Source organism: Sceloporus undulatus, chromosome 3 (genome assembly GCF_019175285.1).
Source record: "Sceloporus undulatus isolate JIND9_A2432 ecotype Alabama chromosome 3, SceUnd_v1.1, whole genome shotgun sequence".
NCBI lineage: Eukaryota > Metazoa > Chordata > Lepidosauria > Squamata > Phrynosomatidae > Sceloporus > Sceloporus undulatus.
In genome coordinates this window covers 169,577,877-169,601,080 of record NC_056524.1, presented here as the reverse complement: position 1 = coordinate 169,601,080, position 23,204 = coordinate 169,577,877, and the positions used below count along the sequence as shown (strand labels likewise).

Genomic DNA, 23,204 nt, shown 5'->3' with positions numbered 1-23,204 from the left:
TTAAGGGCAGCAATTCCATGCTGTAATGACTATCAACTCTTCTGTTTAAACAAAAAACAGTGAGGGATTTTTACAGCAGTTACAATAATCTGACCCTTCAGTTTTAAGAAGATTCTACCATAGATGAGATCATTCTTAGCACTAGCATACGGTTACTTTTCATGCAATGATTTATTCTAATGGATTTGTGGTGGATATGAGTATAGAAGAACGTCAGTTACTTCTCTGGAGTTACCTTAAATGTCTGAAGATCAATGCTGAAGGCACATTTCTAAATTAAATATATCCTTTTCACACCAAGACGTGGGAAGAAAATCATCCTATTTGAAGCAATTTTTCAACACAGAGCTGAAGAAAGATATGAAGGCATCTTCTCCCTCTACCATTAGCAATGTCTCAATAGGTAGCATCTTTGTGGATGATGGCAACCAAACAGAAGCAACTGCATTTTCTCAGCCTGGCTGGCAAATAGCAATTTGGGCTATCATCTATTTAGCCATGGTCATTGTTTCAATTGTGGGCAATGGCACTGTCATTTGGATTATCCTGTCTCATCGACGGATGAGGACAGTTACCAACTACTTTATTGTTAATCTGGCTCTCTCTGACCTGCTCATGACAGCTTTGAACACTGTTTTTAACTTTATTTATGCCAGCCACAATGTCTGGTATTTTGGAGAAGGATTCTGTCGATTTCTTAATTTTCTTCCTATTATTGCAATGTTTGTGAGCATTTATTCTATGACGGCTGTTGCTGCTGAGAGGTAAGACAATTTCTGATAAAGAGTTTTGTTTTCTGAGCCAAATGTTCCTCTATTGTTTTCTTTCCAGTGTTACTACAGAAAGGTACCTGAGTCTTCTGCTGTTAGAAATATAGATTTACACATGCAAATTATTTCAGGTAGATATTTCTCTTAGGATATGAACACTAACAGTGCAAACCTGTGTGTGTCCTCAGAAGGAGGTCTCCATGAGTTCAGTGTGACTGATTCTAGTAAAGACATTAGGGTAACAGTCTCAGGCTATAGTTTTGTATATACTCACCAGGGAACAAAGTACTTTTGAAATTAATAGGACTTTGTTTTGAGAGAATATATAGCGGCTTTTATTGCAAATTGCTTAATTTTATCCTAACTGAAGCATCCTATATTTCCAATGGTGTATACATTCTGTGTTGGTTACTTTTCTGTACATCAACATTCTGTACAAAGTTTACTCTACCTGCAACCGTTATATAGAAATCAGCTTATTTTGCATAGTTTATTCCTTTTTTTGTTGTCGTTGTTGGTCACAAAGAGAGTCATGAAGATTTTCAGGGCATGGTGAAGAATTATTGAACAATTACAAAAAATATGGCTCTTGTTTTTGGTGGTGGTGTGTGCCTTCAAGTTAGTTCTCACTTATGGTGACCCTAAGGTGAACCTATCATGGGGGTTTCTTGGCAAAATTTGTTCAGAGTTTTCCTCTGAAGCTTTTCCCCAAAGCTGAGAACATGTGACTTGCCCAAAGTCACCCAATGGGTTTCATGGCAGAGTAAGGAATCAAACCCTGATTTCCAGAGTTGTAGTCCAACACTCAAACTGCTACACCACTCTGACTCAACCCCTCTCTTATCATCTTTCCATCTTGAGATATCATTAGATATGGAAAATGGTATAGATGATAGTGGTAATGAGGATATGGACGTTTCACAGAAAATGGCCAGATTCCTGTTCACCAATTACAATATTTAATCTACAGATATACATTTGTAACAGTTATGTAGTCACGATCCATATATAGCCCCTCAGAGTGTGGTGTAGTGGTTTGAGTGGTGGACTACAACTGTGGAGAAAACGAATCAAATCCCCGCTCAGGCATAGAAACCCACTGGGTAACCTTGGGTAAGTCATACTTTCTCAGCTTCAGAGAAAAACGATCACAAAATTCCTCTGAACAAATCTTGGCAAAGAAACCTGTGATAGGTTTGCCCTATGATTTTCCTAAACTGAAAATGACATGGGAACAACATAGCTCCTACTTTAGGGACAACATGGGAGCTGTGAAACTCCCTCCAAAATCCACTTACTGGTAAGCAGCCACTAGGATCAACGGGGCTCTCATCCCCTGCCAATTGAGAAGTGGCTGCCTGACATTTCCATTCCCTATTGTGCAAGCAATCCCCAGCATAAAGGGGATTTGCAACAGGAGTTCTTTTTTTGCCTGTTCCATGGGAGATGTCTTATGGGATGGGGGGGATGTCAGGCAGATGCTTCTTGATCAACAGAGGCACAGGTCCCTGGTGTTCCCAGTGACTGCTTACCAGTAAGTGGACCTTGGGTGGTCTGGCCAGAATCCAGTATGTAGCACCATAGTAACAGTGCTATGTAGTACATAATAGTCATACAGGTTCCACTGAGTGTATATGTAACTCCTTTTTGCACCCTGAAAAAGGCATGATAGTCACAGCACCACAGCTTTACGGTGCTCCTTTGGTACTGTGTCATGCACACAGCACCAGAGAAGCACCATGATGTTGCGTGCTGTGTGGAGTGGTGTACAGCATCACGCCACCCTGGGGGCATAGCCGGGGCATGCGTTATGTGGACACCACACCTGACCTTGCCCCCAACCCAGCCTTTAAGATCGATCTGCACAGGGCCCAAATTATTCTTAAAGTGTTTAGTTGCAGCAAATATTTGATTTCATATTTCTTAGATTTCACCCACAGAGATATCTCCCTATTCTTGAAGCACTGAAATCTATTGTCCTTTTTCTTCTTCCTTGGGGTAGGCAGGCGTGGGGCTGATTGTTGTTCAGTTTCTGCCTTGCCAGTTTCATTACCTTGCTTGTGAGATCCCCTACTGTCTTCAACACTTTCCAGAAAATATATGAGATCTGGAGGGCACCAGTTTCCTGAACCCCAATGCAATATGCTTGGGAAGGAGGAGACATAATCAAGGGCATTGGTTGAATGCAATAGCCAGCATAACCAATGGTGAGTAATTCTGGGAGTTGTAGTTCAGCAACATGTGATTCCCACTCCTCCTCCAGTGTCCTGGAGGCTGTTGCTTCAAAGCCTGGCTATTGTGAGGCTGCTGCATGCAGTGCTGCCTGAGATCCTATACCCCCAGCCACCAATTAAACTGAATGGCAAGAGATACAGAGGTGACAGAATGAAATACTTATTTTCACAGTGCAAACTTAGGCAATGGAATTCTGCAATAGGTAGATTTAGCTGTCAGCTTTAACAGCTTTAAGTAGAGTGAGATAAATTCATGAAAGATGAGTGTACTCATGGCTGCTACTTAGGTTGCCAGACCAGGACTATCCCAGGCCCTAAGATTTTGGGGTCAAAACCTGAGCCCAAGGGATGAACCCCTGTGATGTTGCATGAGTAGGCCCCAGTGATGTTACAAGGCATATCCCCCATGATGGCATCCAGCATGACACCTTAAGGGTTAGCTGCAGTTGCACAAATTAGGCAATGAAATAAAATAAAGAAAAACTGAAATAAAGAAAAACACTGGCCCAAAGAGAAATGCATACACAAACACAGAATTTTCAAAGCAGCACTCTTGCCCTAAGATTCTGCCACTTGCCTTGAGGACTAGAAAAGAGGGGCCAGGCCCTGAAACTCATGACTGCTACCAATCATGATGGTTGCATATTATACCCAGGATCAGAGGCTGCATGCTTCTCAATAACATGTCCCGGAGAGCAACAATGGAAGAGTATTGTTTGTCTTCAGGTCCTGCCTATGGGTTTCCCAAAGTCATCACTTAGGAGTTTATCACACCACTAAAAAACCCAGCAGCGGGGCTCTATTGCCTGGATTTTGCCACCGAATCCACCAGGCGAATACAGCCTGGGTGCAGCCCAGGACCTAGGCGCAGTCAGCAAGCCGCTTTTCAAAGTCGGAAAGCTCCCAACTTTGAAAAGCGGCTTGCTGATCATGCCTGGGACCCAGGCTATAGCTGGGCTGTATTCAGTGGCAAAATCCAGGCAATAGAACCCAGCTGCATCCCAAATTAGACTTCAGTTCAGGAGAGATAAGCCGGGTTTTTTTTAGCAGTGCAATATATTCCTTAGTCACCCTGAAAAACAAGAGATTGGACTATAGGGCTTTGGCATAATCCAGCTGTGCTCTTTTTATGTCCCCATTTGACAGGGGGCTTAAGAGTTTAATAAACAACTGGGTAGAAGCTGATGGCTAAACTTTGAAAATGCTGCTTTCAACAACTACAGAGTCCTGTAAGATAGGAGGAGAACATTTTTCATGGCACAGAAATCAGCCCCTACCTTTAGGCAAAGCAAGGCAATAATCAAAGATGGTATATTGGGAGCAGGGGGGACATGTTAGTAGCAGTTTCTCAGGCCATTCCTCCTGAGTCCTCCAGACGTTCCTTTTTTGCTGGAAGGCAGAAAGATGTGTGCTCCTGGCCCAGGTCCCTCAGATTTGACTATTGCCTCACATACAGCGGAGGATGCCATCACATCATCCAGTTGCCAGTCCAATCAATTCTGTATTTGGAACTGAGAAGGGTGGCATTTTGTTATTGTCTTTGATCAGCCCTGACAGAAATGTTGCCATCTTTCATCTCTTTATTATTAGGTTGATTGTTTGTGATACATACCTCCAAAAGAGCAAACCATGAAGATAAGGAACGTACTTTAAAGTCCCACAGCATTTTAAACACAAACACACCATGGAATAGGATTCTATTAAATTAAAATCTTAATATGACAATAGTTTATCCCTACCAAATCAATAGTAGAAAATTGGTACTAGAATGATTTCTACTACAAAGCTTCTATTAGAGTAGTTTCTGCTACATAGTTCCTATTTTGCTGATCATTTTTGGAAAATCCTATTCTATTCCCTGGGTACCTTTCATTTCCAGCAAGCTTCGCAAATGCCTTTGATCTTTCTATTTTTAACCTTTTAAGTGTTTGTTTATATTTGCATTGAGTCTCTTGTCATATTCACATCATTTAAAGACAGTGACTCATGACAATGCAAAGTAGATTCTCTTCCCCTTTTCAGAGAAGAACATTTTTGCAACAGCCTGCCAATTTCCTCAGAAACACCCTTCATCATCAAAGCCAGAATAAAATGCACCTTTATAAAAATCCTGACACAATACTGTATTAACCATGAAATGCCTCTTTCATGACAATACCATGTGAATTTTAGTGAGGTTTAACCTTCCTCCAGATGGGTTTTTTAAAAAGAAAAAAGAGAAAGAGAAAAGTTTGCATTGAGTGGTTTCTGGGATATTTTATGACCCCATAGGAATTCCAATGTACTTCAGAGGATAAAAATGTCCTATACTCACAGCAGTGTTTGTGGATGTAAAATGAAGTATGTTGTTTATTTGTAGGAAGACTTGGCATTAATGGTGTCACAAGATAATTTTCAATTGCAATAATGAAATAGTAACTATGAAGGAGATGTCCTCAATGAAGGATTCTTTTGTGTCAGCTGCCCTACAGACAACCAGAGCATATCGGATCGAGGCAGGTTCCCCAAAAAATGATAAAAATAAAATTACAAATACAATAAATGATAGAAACCCACAATCCCCAGCCCATTACTAAGCTTGATAGTAACCTTAGTTCTTCTATATGTCTTTGTTGTTGTGTGCTTTCCAGTTGTTTTTAAATCCTTTTTTAAAAAATATTTTTTCCTAATGGACTATGCAGAAGCCTAATTTGGCAGAGGCCATCCTGATCAATGTTATATTGTCCCACTTTTTCAGCTGCTATTAAAATGTCCCAGTACTCTCTCTCCTCCTCCCGCTTTCTCCTTTGTCATCATTTTACTTCTACTGATGCAAAATATTTTAGGCTGCAACACAACTTCCTCTCAGTACAGTGTACACATCTACTGAGGAGATATGCTGTATCAGCACTATGCAACCCTCACACAGAATACCAACATCGCACAACACATGCCAGTGACTGATTGTTGTTCTGCAATGCACAATGTGAAATTTCAAGCCACCGTGTGTAAGCACAATGTGCTATGTTGCTATATGCACAACAAACAGAGGATTAATCTGGACTGTCCCTGCCAAGTCAGAACAATTGAGGGATATGTATGAGACTGCATCTACACTGCAGAATTAATACAGTTTGACACTGCTTTAACTACCATGGCTCAATGGTATGGAATTCTGTGATTGGTAGTTTTGTGAGCTATTTAGCCTTCTCTGTCAGAGAGCTCTGGTGTAACAACAAACTACAAATCCCAGGATTCCATAGGACAGTTAAAGGAGTGTAAAAGTGCATTAATTCTGCGATGTGGTAGCAGCCTGAATTGCATGTTAACAATAGTCAACCAGTTTATTCAGTGTTATTGTCCTGTTCTCCCTGCCTGTAGAAAACAGCTCACACTATATCCATATACCTCACCCTTAGTTTTCCACAGTGTTATGTCATCTGCTTTTGTACATTACCATTCCATAATAATAATAATAATTTGTATCCCGCCTCTCCCTTTATTGGATCGAGGTGGGTAACAACAAACATAAGAACGATAAAAATAGAACACAACAAACCACAAGTAAAAACATATCAAAACATATAAAATCCAATTCCCTATCTCCCTCCTACCTTAAAATAGCATTAAAAACAATAATTCCCAACTGGAGAGTAAACATTCAGAGGAGGTCAGTTTGGGAATGCCTGCAGAGATCCATTTTTATTGCCTTTTTAAAGGCCTCCAAAGATGTTATATGGGCTGGTGGATCTCCTCCGGCAGGTCATTTCAGACTTTTGGAGCAGCAACAGAAAACATCCTCTGGGAAGTCAATGCCAGTCTGGTTTTCTTGGACTGCAAGAGATTCTTCCCAGAGGACCTGAGAGTGTGGGAAGGGCTGCTGTGGTTCTTAACATTTGGCCCTCCAGATGTTTTGAATTTCAGCTCCAGGAATCCCTGGCCAATGCTGGTTAAGCCTTCTGCGGCTAAGCCTTCTGCAGCTTGAAATCCAAAATATTTGGCGAGTGAATGCACTGCACAAGAGTGCCTAAATATAACACAGTCCCATAGGTAAAGCCAGTCTTAAGGTTTTTCCTATTTCCACTCAGTTCTCCATTGGCATAAAAGGTGGCAATCAAATGAGAAAAATTAATTGGTCCTCCCTGTCTGCTTCATTATTGTCCTGCCTAGCTAGTTCATTATCAATATATTTTGCTTTGCAGTATGGAATCACACACTGCAGCCACCCTTACATACTTTCCACATGCTAGCACACCAATCGTATGCTTTTTTGACCTCTACACTAGACATCCAAGTTCCAAACAATCCTCTCCACTTAGACGTGTCTAATACCTTTTTCATGTTGGACAGGCCACATCTGGTGAATTGCAGCCTTATATGTGATTGTAAAAGTCATAAATACTTTGTCAGTCAAACAAGGAGGCTTAGTTAATCTTCCTTGGATAAATTACAAAATGCATCATTTCTTGTTGTTTGGATTAGGATTGCCAGTAGAATTTTTTTTCTCTGTGTGTGATTCTCATCAGGCTTCTTCTGGAATGCAATTACAGTGATGGGGAAAGGTTTGCCTGCTAAATTTCTACATGTCGTGAACTTTTTTAAGGCTCAAGAGCCCTGCCAGAAAAAAAAAGATGTCATCTTTCCATATTATTTTTATGCGATAAACTTTGAACAAACATATGTTTATGTTCTAAATGCTATCAAATAAGAGTTTGGGGTCCCAAAACATTCTTATAGGGAGAAAAAGGTAATTAGAAACATACATTTTGTATTTGAGGTTTGTATTTCGAAGCCAAAAAACTATGATATTCTCAAAGGACAGCAGCTTATAACCCTCCAGTTGTTATTTGATTGTTTCCCTTCCTTAACCTTTAAGATTAGCTAATCTGCCTAGGGCAGGTGGAAAAATTGAGTCCAGTAACATCTGTAAGTCTGTACTTTTTCATCCCTGGTATAAACAGACCAAGGGGCCCATTCACACTACAGAATTACAGCATCACTATTCAATTTTAACTGCCATGGTTCCATCCTATGGAATCCTGGGATCTGTAGTTTGGTGATGCACTGGAACACTCTAGCTGAAAAGTCTCAACGCCCCTTCCTAAACTACCAGTCCCTGCATTACATGGGATAGAATCACACCAGTTAAAATGGAATAATAATGCAATAATTCTGTAGTGTGAACGGACCCTAGGACAGATTAGTCTCCAGAACTAATCAGTCCTATATGCCATAACGGACACAATGTTATGGTACTATAGGACAAGGTGCATTACTTCCTACAACTTCAGAGTAAGGTCTGTGTGGAGGCAGAAAATAACAATATTGATTTTGTTACAATATTTATGTCTTACCTTATATGAAGAAATCAGAAGACTAAGGAATTTTTCACACAGCAGGGGGAAAAAAAAGGCTTACCTTTCCCAATTTGCATCTTCCAGGATGCAGCCGGGTATTATCACACCAAAGGAACTCCAAATTTGCCACTGGTGCCACTGGCCAAGTGCAGCCCAGCTCCCAGGTGCCACTTTTCAAAGCCAGAAAGCTCATGGATTTGAAAGAATGGCTACTGAAGCATGCCTGCAGCTGGGCTGCAGCCAGGCTGCACTTGGCCAACAGCATCTGTGGCAAGGTAAGGTAAGCTGGATTTTTTTTTGCTGTGCGAAAAACTTCCAACAATAGGAAGAGCATCTATGAAAAAACTAGAAAAGATCCTAAACAGCAAAGATATACAACCGAGCACAAAAGTTAGAATTGTGCACATCACTGGAGTTTATCAGACAAGGGAAATTGAAAGTATAATCCAATGGCAATCTGAAAGCAATCATGGGGTTTAACGTTATTGCGTGATAACCCACCACATGCAAATTCGGGTAATGGGAAGTCAGTCTGAGTGCAATCATGGGGTTTCACGTTATTGTGTGATAGACTACCACATGCAAATTTGGGCAATGGCATGCTATTTTCGGGCAATGGGAAGCCAGTTCGAACGCAATTTGCATTCATGTAAATTCACTGAACTAGCGAATTCACGTGAATACGTTCTGTCCCCACTTTCTTTTCATTCGAAATTAAGAGAAATTCCTCACGTGTGATAAAGTCCACTGTATTCCCCATCACCATGTACAAGTGTGAGAGTTGAACAGTGAGGAAAGTGGATTAGAGGAAGATCGATTCATTTGAGAAGTGATGCTGGGGAAGAGTGCTAAGGATACCATGGACAGCCAGAAAGACACATAAATGGGTCCTTGAACTGATCAAGCCTGAACGCTCCCTGGAAGCCAAGATCATTAAACTGAGGCTGGTGTACTTTGGCCACATCATGAGAAGTCATAATGCATTTAAAAAGACAATAATGCTAGGAAAGGTGGAGGGAGGTAGAAAGAGAGGAAAACCGCATGCTAGATGGATGGATTTTTCAAGGTGGTCATGGGTATGAATGTACAGGAACAAAGCAGAGCAGTGGATGATAGGGGTCATGAATATGTCTCATCCACACAGGGTTGCCATGAGTTGAGATAGACTCGAAGGTGCTTTACAACAAACCCTGTATCGTATAATCTTATATAATCTTATAATTGTACTTTTTTTTTTTTAGCAAAAACCTTCATTTACCTATACAAATCCCTGAATTTTGCATAAATTAGTAAACACTATCAATTCTGGAAAAGATTAGTAACGTCAACAAATTGACACCAATAGTTGTCAAAAATGAGATTTCTCCGTACAGCACAGTCTTATACAGTCTAAGTCTGCTGCTGTCATTTATAAAACAGGTCATTGCCCTCCACAGAATGTCTCTGTAAGCAAAATTGATATGGCTGTTTGGAACAGGTTTAAGATAGAAAGTACAACAACATGCCATATAATTGGCAAGGCACAAGTGCTGGAGAGAGCTGATAGGAAAAGAGAAAGTGACTCATAAAATTTCCACCACTAAATAAACACATCAGGTCCATGGCAAAATGCAGCTCCATGATTTTCTGTTAGCAAAACAAGGGAAAGCAAATTTTCATAGGTCATACATACTAACAGTTCAGCCTCTGTCTCACAGAAGTACTGGATAGGAAATAATGTAATTTCTGACCTAAACTTGAGTGAGAAGCCATGGTTTTTTTGGGTTTTTTTAATGGTCAATACGCTCATGATTAAATTTCAGTGAAATGTTTATCATGTTTCACTCAAAACTGCTTCACACTATGTTGCTATGTGGAAGTTGCTGGAACAGCAGCTTTCATACTACTCAATGATTGCCCTACGATTCCATTTTAATTGCCATGGTTTCATCCTGTGGAATTTATGAAGGGTTATTTAAAAATTCTCCCCAAACTGCAAATCCCAGAATTCCATAGAATGTAGCTGTGGCTATCTCTGCCACCTTCGTCTTCACCAAGTGCACACGACATTAGGAAGGAACAAAAGGACAACTGGTAGTTCAAAACATGTTTTGAAAAACATTTATTTATCAAGGGAATTTGTTCATAATGGATTGGGTTCAGATTATTTGTTCATAATGGACTGAGTTCAGATTTGTCTTATTTAGAAAGGAAGAGAACTGGAAAGCACGTGTATGAAGCAGAAGCAAAAGCAAAGAAGGAGGCAACACTCCATGTGTTGAGAGCTGGTTATTTGTTCTGTTTCTTGTTTAAAAAGCCCAATGGATTTCAGCCTCTAACAAAATTGGTGTTCAGGGACTACACTAAAAAATACAAATAAATTATAAATTCCATTAAATATATTATAAAAGAAAACACAAATTAATAATATTATGTTAAAACATATAGGTTACAATGGGGTGTGTGTGTGTGTGTATCAAAGTGCAAATACATACTTTTAAAAATAAATAAAATAAAAATAAATTTCTGAAGGGTTTTCCTTTCTTTCTTATGTAGAACTGACCTATTGAAAACAGTGGTGCTACCTAAGTATGTCTTTCGACATAAGAAACATTTAGGCTGCATCCGCACTGCAGAAATAATTCAATTTGACACTTTAATTGCCATGGCTCAATTCTATGGAATTCTGAGATTTGTAGTTTTGAGAGATGGCCTTCCCCATCAGAGAGCTCTGCTGCCACAACAAATGACAAATCCCAGGATTCCATAACATTAAGCTGTGGCAGTTAAAGTGGTGTTAAACTAGACTATTTCTGCCGTGCGGATGCAGCCTTAGTGAAACAAATAGTACTTCTGCACTAGAGCTTAAATGCAAGTGCATCTGGAGTTGAATCAATGGTTACCTAAATATTGACTTACTATTCAGCAGTTGCTTCAGTACCTCTATTCCAGTTGGAACTAGCAATTGGAATTAGACCATTTTTCCCTACAACAGAAGTGGGAATTATACAGTCCTCCAGTTGGACTGCAACTCCCAGCATTCCTCACAATTGGCTTTACTAGCTAAGGCTGTTGGAAGCTGCAACGTATGTTGCTGCTTTTTATTTCTCTGATTCTTATCATTGCCCCTAGCTTTCTCACCTAGCAGGAAAATTTAAGGGAGTTCACCTATAAGGAAATTGTTTTAGAAATTGAGGCAGGAAAAATTATAAATCCAAGTCACCCTATAAAAATTTATGTGAATTTTTTATAGCTTGGTAAAACAGATGTGTGGGTAGATTAGGTTGCCCAATGGATATATGAAGAAAACAGTATACTTTACCAAGGCACAGTTTTCTCTGAAAAAGGAGGAGATAGCCAGCTCAAACCGAAGATTTTGGATCCCAAAATCTGGCAGCAAGGCCCTTATGTTATATTTATGTATTAGCCAGTGAGCAAGACAGCATTTGTATTTTCTGCCTCACTCTCCAAAATCTTTTGGACTGCCTGAGTTTACATAAGAATAAAAAACTTCTGTTTGCTCAAATGTTCTGAAATGGCAGTTTTCAAAGAAGTAGCCCTGTTAGTCTCTTGCAACATATAAAGAAGGGAAGAAGAGGAAGGAAGGGAGAAAAGAAATGTGGCAGCTACTTTAAACCTTTTTTAAAAATTGTGTGAGCTTTCATGTAGTAAATATAAAGCATTTTTATATAGTGGAGGAAATGGCTTATCCCTTTTTTTTCAGAGGTGATCCTGTGACCATGAATGATTTATAATTATCATAGCATGTGTTTTCCCTTACAACATACTTTGCGTTTATCATGTGTGTGTCTGTATGCATTACTGGATGATAAATATGGTCTTAGTTTCAAAGTCTGCTGCGGCACTATCTCTGAGAAAATCCTGGTGGCAGAGGAAAAGCAGACTAATTGTAGAGAACATGCGTTCCTCTTAATGCCTAGGTTGATCCTGAGAAGTTATGGTAAAAACTCATTCACTGAATGTATACAGTGTGCCCACGTCATACGTGGCTTTCAGTTTACGCTGAAAGCTGCTCACCATAAAAGGCAATGGCGCACACGCCTGCAACACATGCTCCATGCTGTGCCACATGCACAAGCCCTATTGTATTACGGATCCCCTCGTAAGGGAAGGGCGCTCTTTATTTACTTATCTGTCCAGATCATAATGCTTACATTGTGCAGGTTGCCCCCCTAGACACAACAAAAGCTTGGTGACAATAAATTTCCTTCCACACACCAACCATATAGTTCTTCCCCCACATTCAGCAGGTGAAAGAGAAATACTTTCTCTTGTGCAGGCTCATTTTAGGAAAGTGACCACATTTGCAACCAATCATGGTGTGATTTGTGGTTGAACTCTGGCTTGTTGTGTTGTGTGAACCTACCTCTATGAATAAGCTAGCCACAAACCACAACCTGAAGACCTATTCAATGAGGATAGGGGGAATTTTTATGAAGAGGTTTAGAAGGAATCCTTATAAAGTTTGCAGATGATACAAAACAAGGAGGGGTAGCCAATGCGATGGAAGATAGGAGCAGAATTCAAAAGGACCTAGATAAACTAGAAAATTAGGCTGAAAGTAATAGAATGAAATTCAACAAAGGCAAATATAAAATTCTACATTTAGGCCACAAAAACTAAATGCACAGGCATAGGGTGGGGGAATACCTGGTTTGGAAATAGTAAATGGAAAAAGATCCTTGGGGTTGACCATGGCCCAGCCGTGTGATGCTGCAACATAGAAAGCAAATAGTTTACAAGTCAAAGAATGTAATGTACCACTATATTCTGCACTGGCCAAGCCTCATCTAGAGTACTGCCTTTAGTTCTGGGTGCCTCATTTTAAGAAGGATATAGACATGTTGGACCAGGTTCACAGAAGGGTACCAAAGATGATGAGAGGTACAGACAAGAAAACATATGATAAAAGATTGAAGGAGTTGGGCATGTTCAATCTGATGGAGAAGATTCAAGCCCCAGGGTGATATGATTGTACTCTTTACATATCTATAGAGATGTCACAAAGAGGAAGGTACAGGTTTGTTCTCTGCTGCCCCAGAGGATAGGACAAGATCTAAGACTTTTAAGTTACAGGAGGGTAGATTCTGATTGAACATTAGAAGGAACATCTTCATGGTAAGAGTGATTTGTCAATGGAAACAATTATCTTGAGAGGTAATGGGGTCTCTTTCCCTGGATGTCTTCAAAAAGAGGCTGAACAGCTACCTGGGGGGGGATCATTTAGCTGGAGATCCTGAACTGAGAAGAGAGTTGGTCTCCATGACTCATGAGGCCATTTCCAGCTCTATGGTTCTATGATTCTATGAAATTAGTACATCGTACGTATCACCTTTTGAAGCTCTGATACAGTACGTATCTATTACCTGAATTGTCTCCATTGTAATGTTTGTATGGTTTGTTACCATCATTTTACAGTGAATAATTCTACTACCATCTTCCTTTCTCTCTCAGGTTCATGGCAATAATTTATCCATTCAAGCGAAAACTTTCTGCTGGGAACACCAAAGTGATCATAGGAATCATATGGCTGGTGGCTTGTGGACTTGCCTTTCCCCAATTCTTTTATGCCCAAATAATTGTTGATGATGAAACACCCAAATGCACCATTCTCTGGCCAGGCAACAGTGAACAGAAAAGACTCACGTAAGAACATCCCAGAAACCTATTTGGGCAGCTAATATTTTTTACTATGAGAAATGCCAGAATGTTGTGAGATTTAAAAGTGTTTTGCTTTAAATCTGCTGTCCGTGCCACTAGTACAAAGATCTGGAAACAGCATTAGTGGTATATCTTGGCATAAATTCAATTACAGTACTAGTTCCAGCAAGAAAGGAAATTTGGTACATCAACGCTTCAGTAAATTCTATTGACTTAGCAGGTCAGTTGGAACTAACAACTGGATGTAAATCTTTGCAGTTGATGGAGAAAATGAAAGAGAAATGACAGAAAAATAATAATACAGTAATAAGGAATACTGTGGATTTATGGCTAAATCCATGTTAGGCAATTCCTTTATCAACCAAAGAGTCATAGAATAATGTGGAATCTCTTGAGTTCACAAGACCTTTTCATAAGTTATCTTGAGGCTCTGTTTTGGGAAGAAAGCAGGTTATAAATTAAGTTCATGGTCATCCTCATCATCAGTCAAGCTAGATGGTAAACAAAGCCACGAGGAGGTGGAATTAAGTTGGCTGATGCTGAAGCCAGTGAGTCTGCCTTTACTCACTGTCTGAAGATGAATGTAGGAGGAGATAGCAGACATTAAAATTAAATTCTGCCAGGTGCTATGCAAGTTGCAGATCACTCCTAGAACTTCTTGGATGAGGAAACATCCAACAATTTATCCCCTGTTTTTAAAAATACTAAAGCCAGCATCTGTCCCCATTCTTAGGTAAACCACACTCGTTCCTTGATAGCTAAATGGAAAACAGAAGTAGAGAGAAACTAGAAATTCACAAAGCAGGAGATAATTTCAGGTTGTGACTGCCTTTTTCTAAAATGTAAGGATTGCATTGTTTGTCTCAGGCTGTGATGCTGCAGGATAGAGGTTACCTTTCAAAAGCAGGAGGGAGAAACCCAAGTAGAAGAACAAACTTATCACAAGATGACGTGACTCACTGGAAAAGTCAATAATGCTTGGTAAATTAGAAGGCTGGGCCAGCGTGGGTTAGTGCTTTGAGTGCTGGACTATGACTCTAGATACTAGGGTCTGCAGCTATGAAAATCCACTGGGTGATGTTGGGAAAGTCACGGTTGCTCAGCCAACAAACCCCTTTTGAACAAATCTTGCCAAGAAAACTCTCTGATAAATTCACCTTGGGATCACCGTAAGTCAGTGACACCATAAATCAGTGACTGAAAGCACATAGCAACAAAAGTTGAAAGCAGTAGGAAAAAAGGGAGACCACACTATAGGTAGAGTGACTCAATCAAGGATGCCATGGCACTGAGTTTGCAAGACCTGAGCAGCGCAGTCGACCTCTTGGAGGTCTTTTACTCATAGGGTCACCATAAGTTGACATTGACTTAACAGCAAATAGAACCTCCCTAGGCAGGCAGGCAGTCCCATTTGAACTAGTGTGAATACTTTCACTGTCTGGCTGCCAGCCTCCCCCCTCTGTCTGTTTGTCTGTCTGTCTGTCTATCTGTCTGTCTGTCTCTCTCTCTCTCTCTCACACACACACACACACCAATTAGGATTCATTCCCCCCCCCCCCACTTTTCCAGATGGGAAAAACAAGGGGTGAGGAAAAGTAACTGGAAAAGCCAGCTCTATTTGGAAACAGTTTGTAATAATAATATACTCCTAGTAGTGGTAGTGTTAGTAGCAGTAGTAGTAGCAGCAGCAGCAGTGTCACTGAGGTGTGTGTGGGGTGCGGACTGCACCAGGTGACACCCCAGAAGGGGGAGGTGACACCTGGTCAACCCCCTCACCATCCCCCATGCTCTGTCTAACACACATGCCACCTCATCTCCTGGGCGTGTGTACCTCTCCCCCTGAATGCAAGCACCTCTCCCCATGTGTGCAAGTGTGCACTGTCCCTAGAAGCCCCACCTCCAAAACACAACCAGAAGTCCCAGCTCAAAACCGGGTGACACCTAGTGCGGGGACTACTGAGTAATAGTATTAATACTACTATGATCATTCTCACCACTACCATCTTGGTTTCACAACCTATCACTTGAACTTTGCCTCATCTATCCAGGAATTTAGGTTTCAGTGAGGTATCATCAGATAACATGGCATGTTCCAAATAGTATCACTTTTTGTAATTGTATTGTTGTGATGCTACCTAGAGCTGTTACACATTATTGCAAACAGAGTAAAGCTTCATTTGTAGGTCTTGATATCTCATGATCTTCCCTTTATTTTAATCCTACCATCTCCAGGGATTGCCACATACATAATCCAAAATTTCAAGTATTGTTTATTATTGATCACTGTTATTCCACTCCAGCTACTTCGTTACATATGCATAACTAAGTAATGTCTCCTGGCCAACCTCCCCCCTGCCAGCTCACCTTAATACCCAGCAGTCAGACCAAGTGAAGAGGGTCCATTCAGCTTTCAGATAAGGCAAAGGAGTAGGATGTGTCACAGTTTTGCTTGCTTGCTCCCTTGCCCAACAATCAGAAGCTGAATTGATCTCCTTCACCTGACCCAGCTGCTGGCTTTAAGATAGATTGGAGTGGCATTTACATAGTCTTGCAATAAGACTATGGTGGTAGTGGTATGGGAGAATGTGGACAGGTGACTAAGGGGCAAAACAGACTGCCCCTTTGGAGTGATGTCTCACTGTCCCTTTCCTCGCTGGATCGGGACTGTGGCAACCACACGCTATGGCCCCAATCTGGCAAAATACTGCTCCTTTTAGCGCTAATAAAAAGGTGCTGTTGGTGCCGTGGCAGCAGCTTTTTCACACTCCTTTGGTGCAGCGTGTATAAACTCTGTGCCAACAAAGCACCATAACGCCCCTGCCATGCAATTGGGCATGCAACATGATGCCAGCATGATGTGCGGCATCAAAACCACTTCCATTAGAACAGTGGTTCTCAACCTGTGGGTCGTGACCCCTTTGGGGGGTCGAATGACCCTTTCCAGGGGTCACCTAAACCACTGGAAAACACATATTTCCAATGGTATTAGGAACCGAGGCACCTCTATCTGGGGGGTCACCACAACATGAGAAACTGTATTAAAAGGTCACGGCATTAGGAAGGTTGAGAACCACTGCATTAGAAAGAGCCTAAGGGCTGGTTCATGTATTACAATTTTCTCTACATGTGGTGACATGAGTTTTCTCTAGTCCAAAGGGGAAAGAGGTGAGACAGACGCAGGAAGAGATAAGAGTGCATGAAAAAAAATCAGTGCATTAAAAATGCTTCCCTTTGCCACAAATAGCAATGTTAAGTATTATGATGTTTCAAGATACCCCCGCATTTCCTTCTCCTATGAAAAGGAAGAGGAAGAACAAATTGCTGGAATCAGGTCTTGCTTTCTAATTTCATACCACTTCCCTTTTCTCCTTTTGTTTGTACACATTCCAAATGTTGCCATGTGGCCATTTCATATTTTTATTCATTATCAATAAATCAGATGCCACAAATTGTGTGATTGAACAAGGATACAGTATATGGGACTTGTCCTGTCATGGAATGGTGTTTTTGTTTTTGTTTTTTACAATGAATGGATTGGATTCTGTGCCAGAACGTGGAGATTTCTCAAAAGAAGTGTTGGTTGGAACAGGCATTTCTTGCTAACCTTCCTTTTTCCTGTGGTTCTTATTTGGGCCAGATTTGACTGGGGGCAACTAGACAAGTTTCCTTGGAGAGAATGGGTCCAGAGTCTAGGTACAACTGCTGACACGCCTTCCACCCCTTTCCCAACGTAACACATTTCTGGAGTTGTTAGGATCCGGGTGTCCACCCAACTGTTTGTGGGCTGAGTGGAGGAAAGCTGTCCTCAGCTGTTCTGATGGTGACAATTTGTCATAAGGTGAAAATTTGAAGGGCTGCAATGATGATTACCGTTTAAACTGCTCTTGAGTTTAAATGTGTAGATTTGCTTGGAGAATTGTCATTTCTCTGGAAGAGCCCACATGCACACACACACACACACACACACACACACACACACACGGAGAGAGAGAGAGAGAGAGAGAGAGAGAGAGAGAGAGAGAGATTCATGCATGCAAGCACATGTCCAGAGAGAACTACAGTTTAAAGACTTTCCTGAGAAAGATTAAGCAATGATCTAGAGATAAAAGATAATATTCGCCACTACCGGTGTGATTCAACTTGAAGAGGATGACAGTTACAACCTGTGATGCCAGTCCTAAAATGATTTGCAGTTGGGATGGCCCAAAGGGATTTCCGGAAAAGTATAACCATATTAACACAAAAAAAATCTTGTGCAAAGTGGATAATGGCAATGCCTTTTTTTAAATAATTTTGAAGAGGCTACCATCAGTTTCCACAATGCATCACATGTCTGGACTCAAGCATTGATTTCACATGGTATCCTTGTTCGGGTTTTAATTTGTAGCTGACAGTAAACAGATGAGGGGGGGACCTCAGTAACCTCATGTCTGTGATACAAAACACATTCACTAGATGCCCACCTCATCTTTGCCTCCATACACACAACAGAGCATGGGCAAATATTTGAATCAGGTATTATTGCTTCTCCACCATTTAACACCCCATATAATAAAAGTTACTGAAAGTTGCACTGCAAAACAGGTAAAGTCATCCCTTCTTAAGTTACAAGTGCAATGTAAAAGTTACACCTTTCTTATCAGAGAAAGAGATTAACAACAAGTAATTCATCATTCACTTGTTACAGTGGATGCATGGTATCTGTTGGGGTTTCATTCCAGGACCCTCCATGGATACCAAAATCTGTGGATGCTCAAGTCCCGTTAAATACAATGGTGTAGTAAATTGGTGCCCCTTATATAAAATGGCACAATCAAGGGTGTGTGTGTGTGTATATATATATAAATCTGTGGATACAGAGGGCCAAGTGTACTTCTATGCCCTGCTTTTTTATTTATTTTACCCAGTGTTGAGGTGCCTAAATGGCCTGAAGGCACTAGATCTTATCTGAGCTCAGAACTAAGCAGAGTCATGCTCAGTTGATAGTTCAATGGAAGACCACCAAAGAATACTAGGCTGCTGTAGGGTTTATCCAGAGGAAGGCAATGACAAATACTCCTGTGAGTATTCTTTTCCTAAGAAAACTCTATGAAGTTCATGGAACTGCTATAATTCGATGGGTTACTTGATGGTACACCAAACATTTTTATGAATAAATTATAATTTAAAAATTATTCACATTTGGCATTTTTTTCTTTTTAGGTATCACATTTTCGTCATCGTACTGGTTTATCTGCTGCCTCTCACTGTGATGTTTATTGCGTATAGTGCAATCGGACTAACACTGTGGAATAATGCCGTTCCTGGTGATCACACTAACGTTGTCTACTACCAACATCAGATTACTGCTAAAAAAAAAGGTTAGTTTTTTGTTACATAAAAGATTGCTACCTCTAGTGAAATTGTGATATGAACTCATGCCAGGATTTGTGGAGGAGGAATGCAGAGTTGCACTTTTATTCCCTGGAGGAATGAAAAAGCAGTCATGCCTTGGTTAAAAAACTGATTTCAGCAAATGCCTTCTGCTGTCATGGATTGGCACTGTAGCAATAATCATTTTTAGCCAACATGATTAGTCCTGTTCATGTGTTACTCATCACATGTGTGGAACATGGAAGCAGAGGAGTGCCTAGCAATTCTTCCTCCAAGCAACATGACCGAAAACAAGTTCCCATTTATATTGCTTTTGAGAGGAGCAAGATTCCAGATTTTCCAAGCTTTTTCTTCATACGGAGAGCCTCCATAGAGACATGTCGAATTCCACACACACGCAGGGATGTGGGGTGGCATTGTGTGTTCCACTACACCTTTGCTCAAGAGAGAATGGTGACTGACAGATAAACGGAACTAGAATGTATGGGAAATTAGTAAGAGAGGATATTCCCCACTATTGGGGTGGGTCAGCCTGAAGAATCAGACAACCTGTCACCTCAGCCCTGAAAAGCTTTTTAACTGGGATGACCCAACATGATTTCTGGCAATATATTACTATATTACCACAAAGGAATCCTGTGCCGGCCAAACAAGGACAGAGCTAATGACTTTATAAAAAGGTTACCAACAATTTCTACAATAGATCAAATGCCTGGATTTCAGGCACTGATTTCAGATGCTAGTCTTATTCAGGTGTGTAAATTGTAGTTGACAGTAAATGCATGAGGAAGGGATTATTTATGTATGCTAAGTATCCGCAGACACAAGAGGGTCTGAGCAGACCTTTTTAAAGGAGTGTGAAACTGCAGTCTGTGAATATCTGGTCTCAAAAGACAGAGATGGGCCTTCTAGGATGGTAGCATTTTTCTCGAAGCTTTCCGTGCATTTATCAAGATAGTGCACAGATATGTTCATGTGTTTAAATTTATGGGTTAGATGTGCCCTTAATATTACAGTGGTCCTTTTTCACTCATTCAGTGGCAATTTTGGTGAATTGGAGGGAGAATATCCTGGGTACTGGAGAGCCTTTTGGACCACAAAACAACCTTAAGGGGCTGCCTTTGGCCACCCCAGATCTCAAAAAGGGTCTTGCATATCTTAGATCCATTTCTGGGCCATCGCTCCCACTGGAGGTCTTCACTCTCAGGTGGTGGTGCATGTGGAATAGTAAATGATACCTCCCCTTGCCAGTATGACCAAGTACTCTCTAACTGGGGTGAAAAATTAGCACATGGTTTTCCAGAGGCCAGCATGCCTCAGGTGCCTTGCTGTCTGTGCCCCATACCATTTTCTTGATGAAAATCCCCAGCCCAGCTGCACTGGATGCAGACAGCAACACTCCTACATGGCAAATAGCAGTTTGGAGAAGTGGTTTTCCACAGGAAAATATCAGAGGAACATAGTGGAATGGACTCTTCCTGCACTGCCGTGCTGATTTGGATCAGGACCTATTTTAAAATAATAATGTGCAGGTATGATAATACAGATATAATACCTGATATGATAATAGTGAGAACCAGACTCTACAGACCAGGGTTCAAATTTCGGCTCGGTCATGTAAACCCACTAGGTGACCTTAGGCATGTCCCACTCTCTCAGCCTCAGAGGATGGCAACAGCAAACCTCTGAAGCAGGGGTAGGCAACCTTTTTGAGCCAGGGGCCAGGTTGCTGTCCCTCAGACAATTGGGGGGCCGAAGCCAAAAAATAAATAATTAAATAATTTTAAAAACATTTAAATAAATAAATAAAACGGGACAAATGTAGGACAAAATTTTCAAATGGTGGACACTTTTTTTAAAAAAGTGGAGGACACGCGAAAAAATTTGCTGGTTTTTTTAAAAATGTTAATATAAATGCATGTTTCTGAGGCTTCTATAGACAATTGCCCCTGTGCGCGAGAGGCCAAAGGCCCTGGCGGCAATCGGCGGCAGGACCGGGCTGGGGCCGGTCCCAAGGCCTCGCCGGGCCACATTCGGCCCACGGGCCGCAGGTTGCCTACCCCTGCTCTGAAGAAACCTGCCAGGAAAACCCCCTTATAGGTTCATCTTGGGGTCTCCAGATGTTGGAAATGACTTGAAGGCACACAAAAGCAAATGATAATACAGTGCATTTAACATAGTGTCTAATCTGGCCAAGAAAGACAAATTCTTTACACTTCCAAATACACAGGGGTTCGTTATAATCTCCCCTCAATGTGTCCCTCTTCACTGTTTTGCCACCATATCTTTCCATTAATCAAATAGCACACCAAGACACTTGTCTAATAATGAAAGCCAGCCAAAGTCTGATGCATGAAACATAACTAATTGTCTCTATTACAGACAGGAGGAAAACTGAACAGTAACATCTTCCCTGTGTTTTTCCAGTTTGTCAGGACAATGGTTGCTGTTGTGATCACCTTTGCCATCTGCTGGTTTCCTTATCATCTCTACTTCATCGTGGGGAGCATCTGGAAGGAAATTAACAAGAAGAAATATATTCAACAAGTATATTTGACAGTATTTTTCCTTGCCATGAGCTCTGCAATGTACAGCCCAATTATATATTGCTGCCTTAATCAAAGGTTAGTAGCATATGCAATGATTGTTAAGTGGTCCAGAGGGAAGTGAGAGAGCAAGAGATAAGGGGAAGAAAAAGAAAGAAAAGTGGGTGGCTTACCCATTTTGTGTTCAGCTCACCTTACTAATGCTATGCTGCTCCCATCAATTATGCCTGAAACAGCATGGTCTTCCAAAGAAAGGTCTCCCATCCATTATTATTATTATTATTATTATTATTATTATTATTATTATTATTATTAACCTTTATTTATGAAGCGCTGTAAATTTACATAGCGCTGTACATGCAATCTTTTTAGTTAGATGGTTCCCTGCCCTTGGGCTTACAATCTAAAAAGACATGACACAGAAGGAGAAGAGAGTGGTGGAGGGAAAGGGTAAGAGTTCCAGCAGTTCCTTTCTACCTCCAAGGCCTGGACCAAAGCAGATGGACTGGAGGGAGGGCTTGGCTTCAGAATGGAAGGTTAATCTTCATCCAGGGAAAATACATACTCTCAAGTAGGATAATACATATACAGTACATAGCAATACAGGAAATGGATCGATAAACAGCCAACAACAGAACATCAGATAGTAAGCGACAATTATGCAATGCCTGGGAAGGCTTCTCTGAACAGGATGCTTTTCAACTCCGTTTTGAAGCTAGTTAAAGAAGTGATATGTAATCTGTAACACTTTATGTTTGTGTTCATTTATAGATTCCGTTCTGGTTTCAGGATGGCTTTTCAGTGCTGCCCTTGCATCAAAGCAACAGAAAGAGACAAACTTAACCTTACATATCCATCACCTGTACAGAAGATCCAGAGAGACCCACCATCCAACTTCCAAACAAGCACAGGGACAAACACAACTAATGACAAGACATCATCCAGTAATGTCTATTTGGTAGTTTGAGGTTTTAATGATTGCTTGTTTTCATGTTTCTGCATTGTAGGGTTTGTTTGTTTGTTTTCAAATTACTGAGAAAGCTGCTGATTAATTTGCGAGTATTCCCTCTACTGTGGGATGCCAGCATTTATCAAAATAAAAGGTTGGCCAGTATTTTACACCAATACCCTAAAGGCACCAGATTTCACGTGATCTTTGAAACTAAGCAAGGCCAGCCTTGGTTAGCACAAATTGATTCCCCCTTATCAGAAAGGCTTAGAAGCAGAAGTGTTTCGTATTTTGGATTTTTTCAGATTTTGGTATTTGCATGTATGTACATAATG

The 23,204-nt window shown here is 40.8% G+C and overlaps 1 protein-coding gene across 1 annotated transcript; it reads left to right on the top strand.

Moving 5' to 3' along the window:
- Positions 1 to 360: 360 nt before the first annotated feature.
- On the top strand, positions 361 to 23,204 carry TACR2 (tachykinin receptor 2). Its single transcript, XM_042458459.1, is given in 6 exon segments — positions 361 to 764; positions 13,795 to 13,986; positions 14,820 to 14,822; positions 19,204 to 19,372; positions 21,802 to 21,998; positions 22,692 to 23,204. Coding segments are annotated over 6 exon segments (1,161 nt in total). The 3' UTR covers positions 22,888 to 23,204.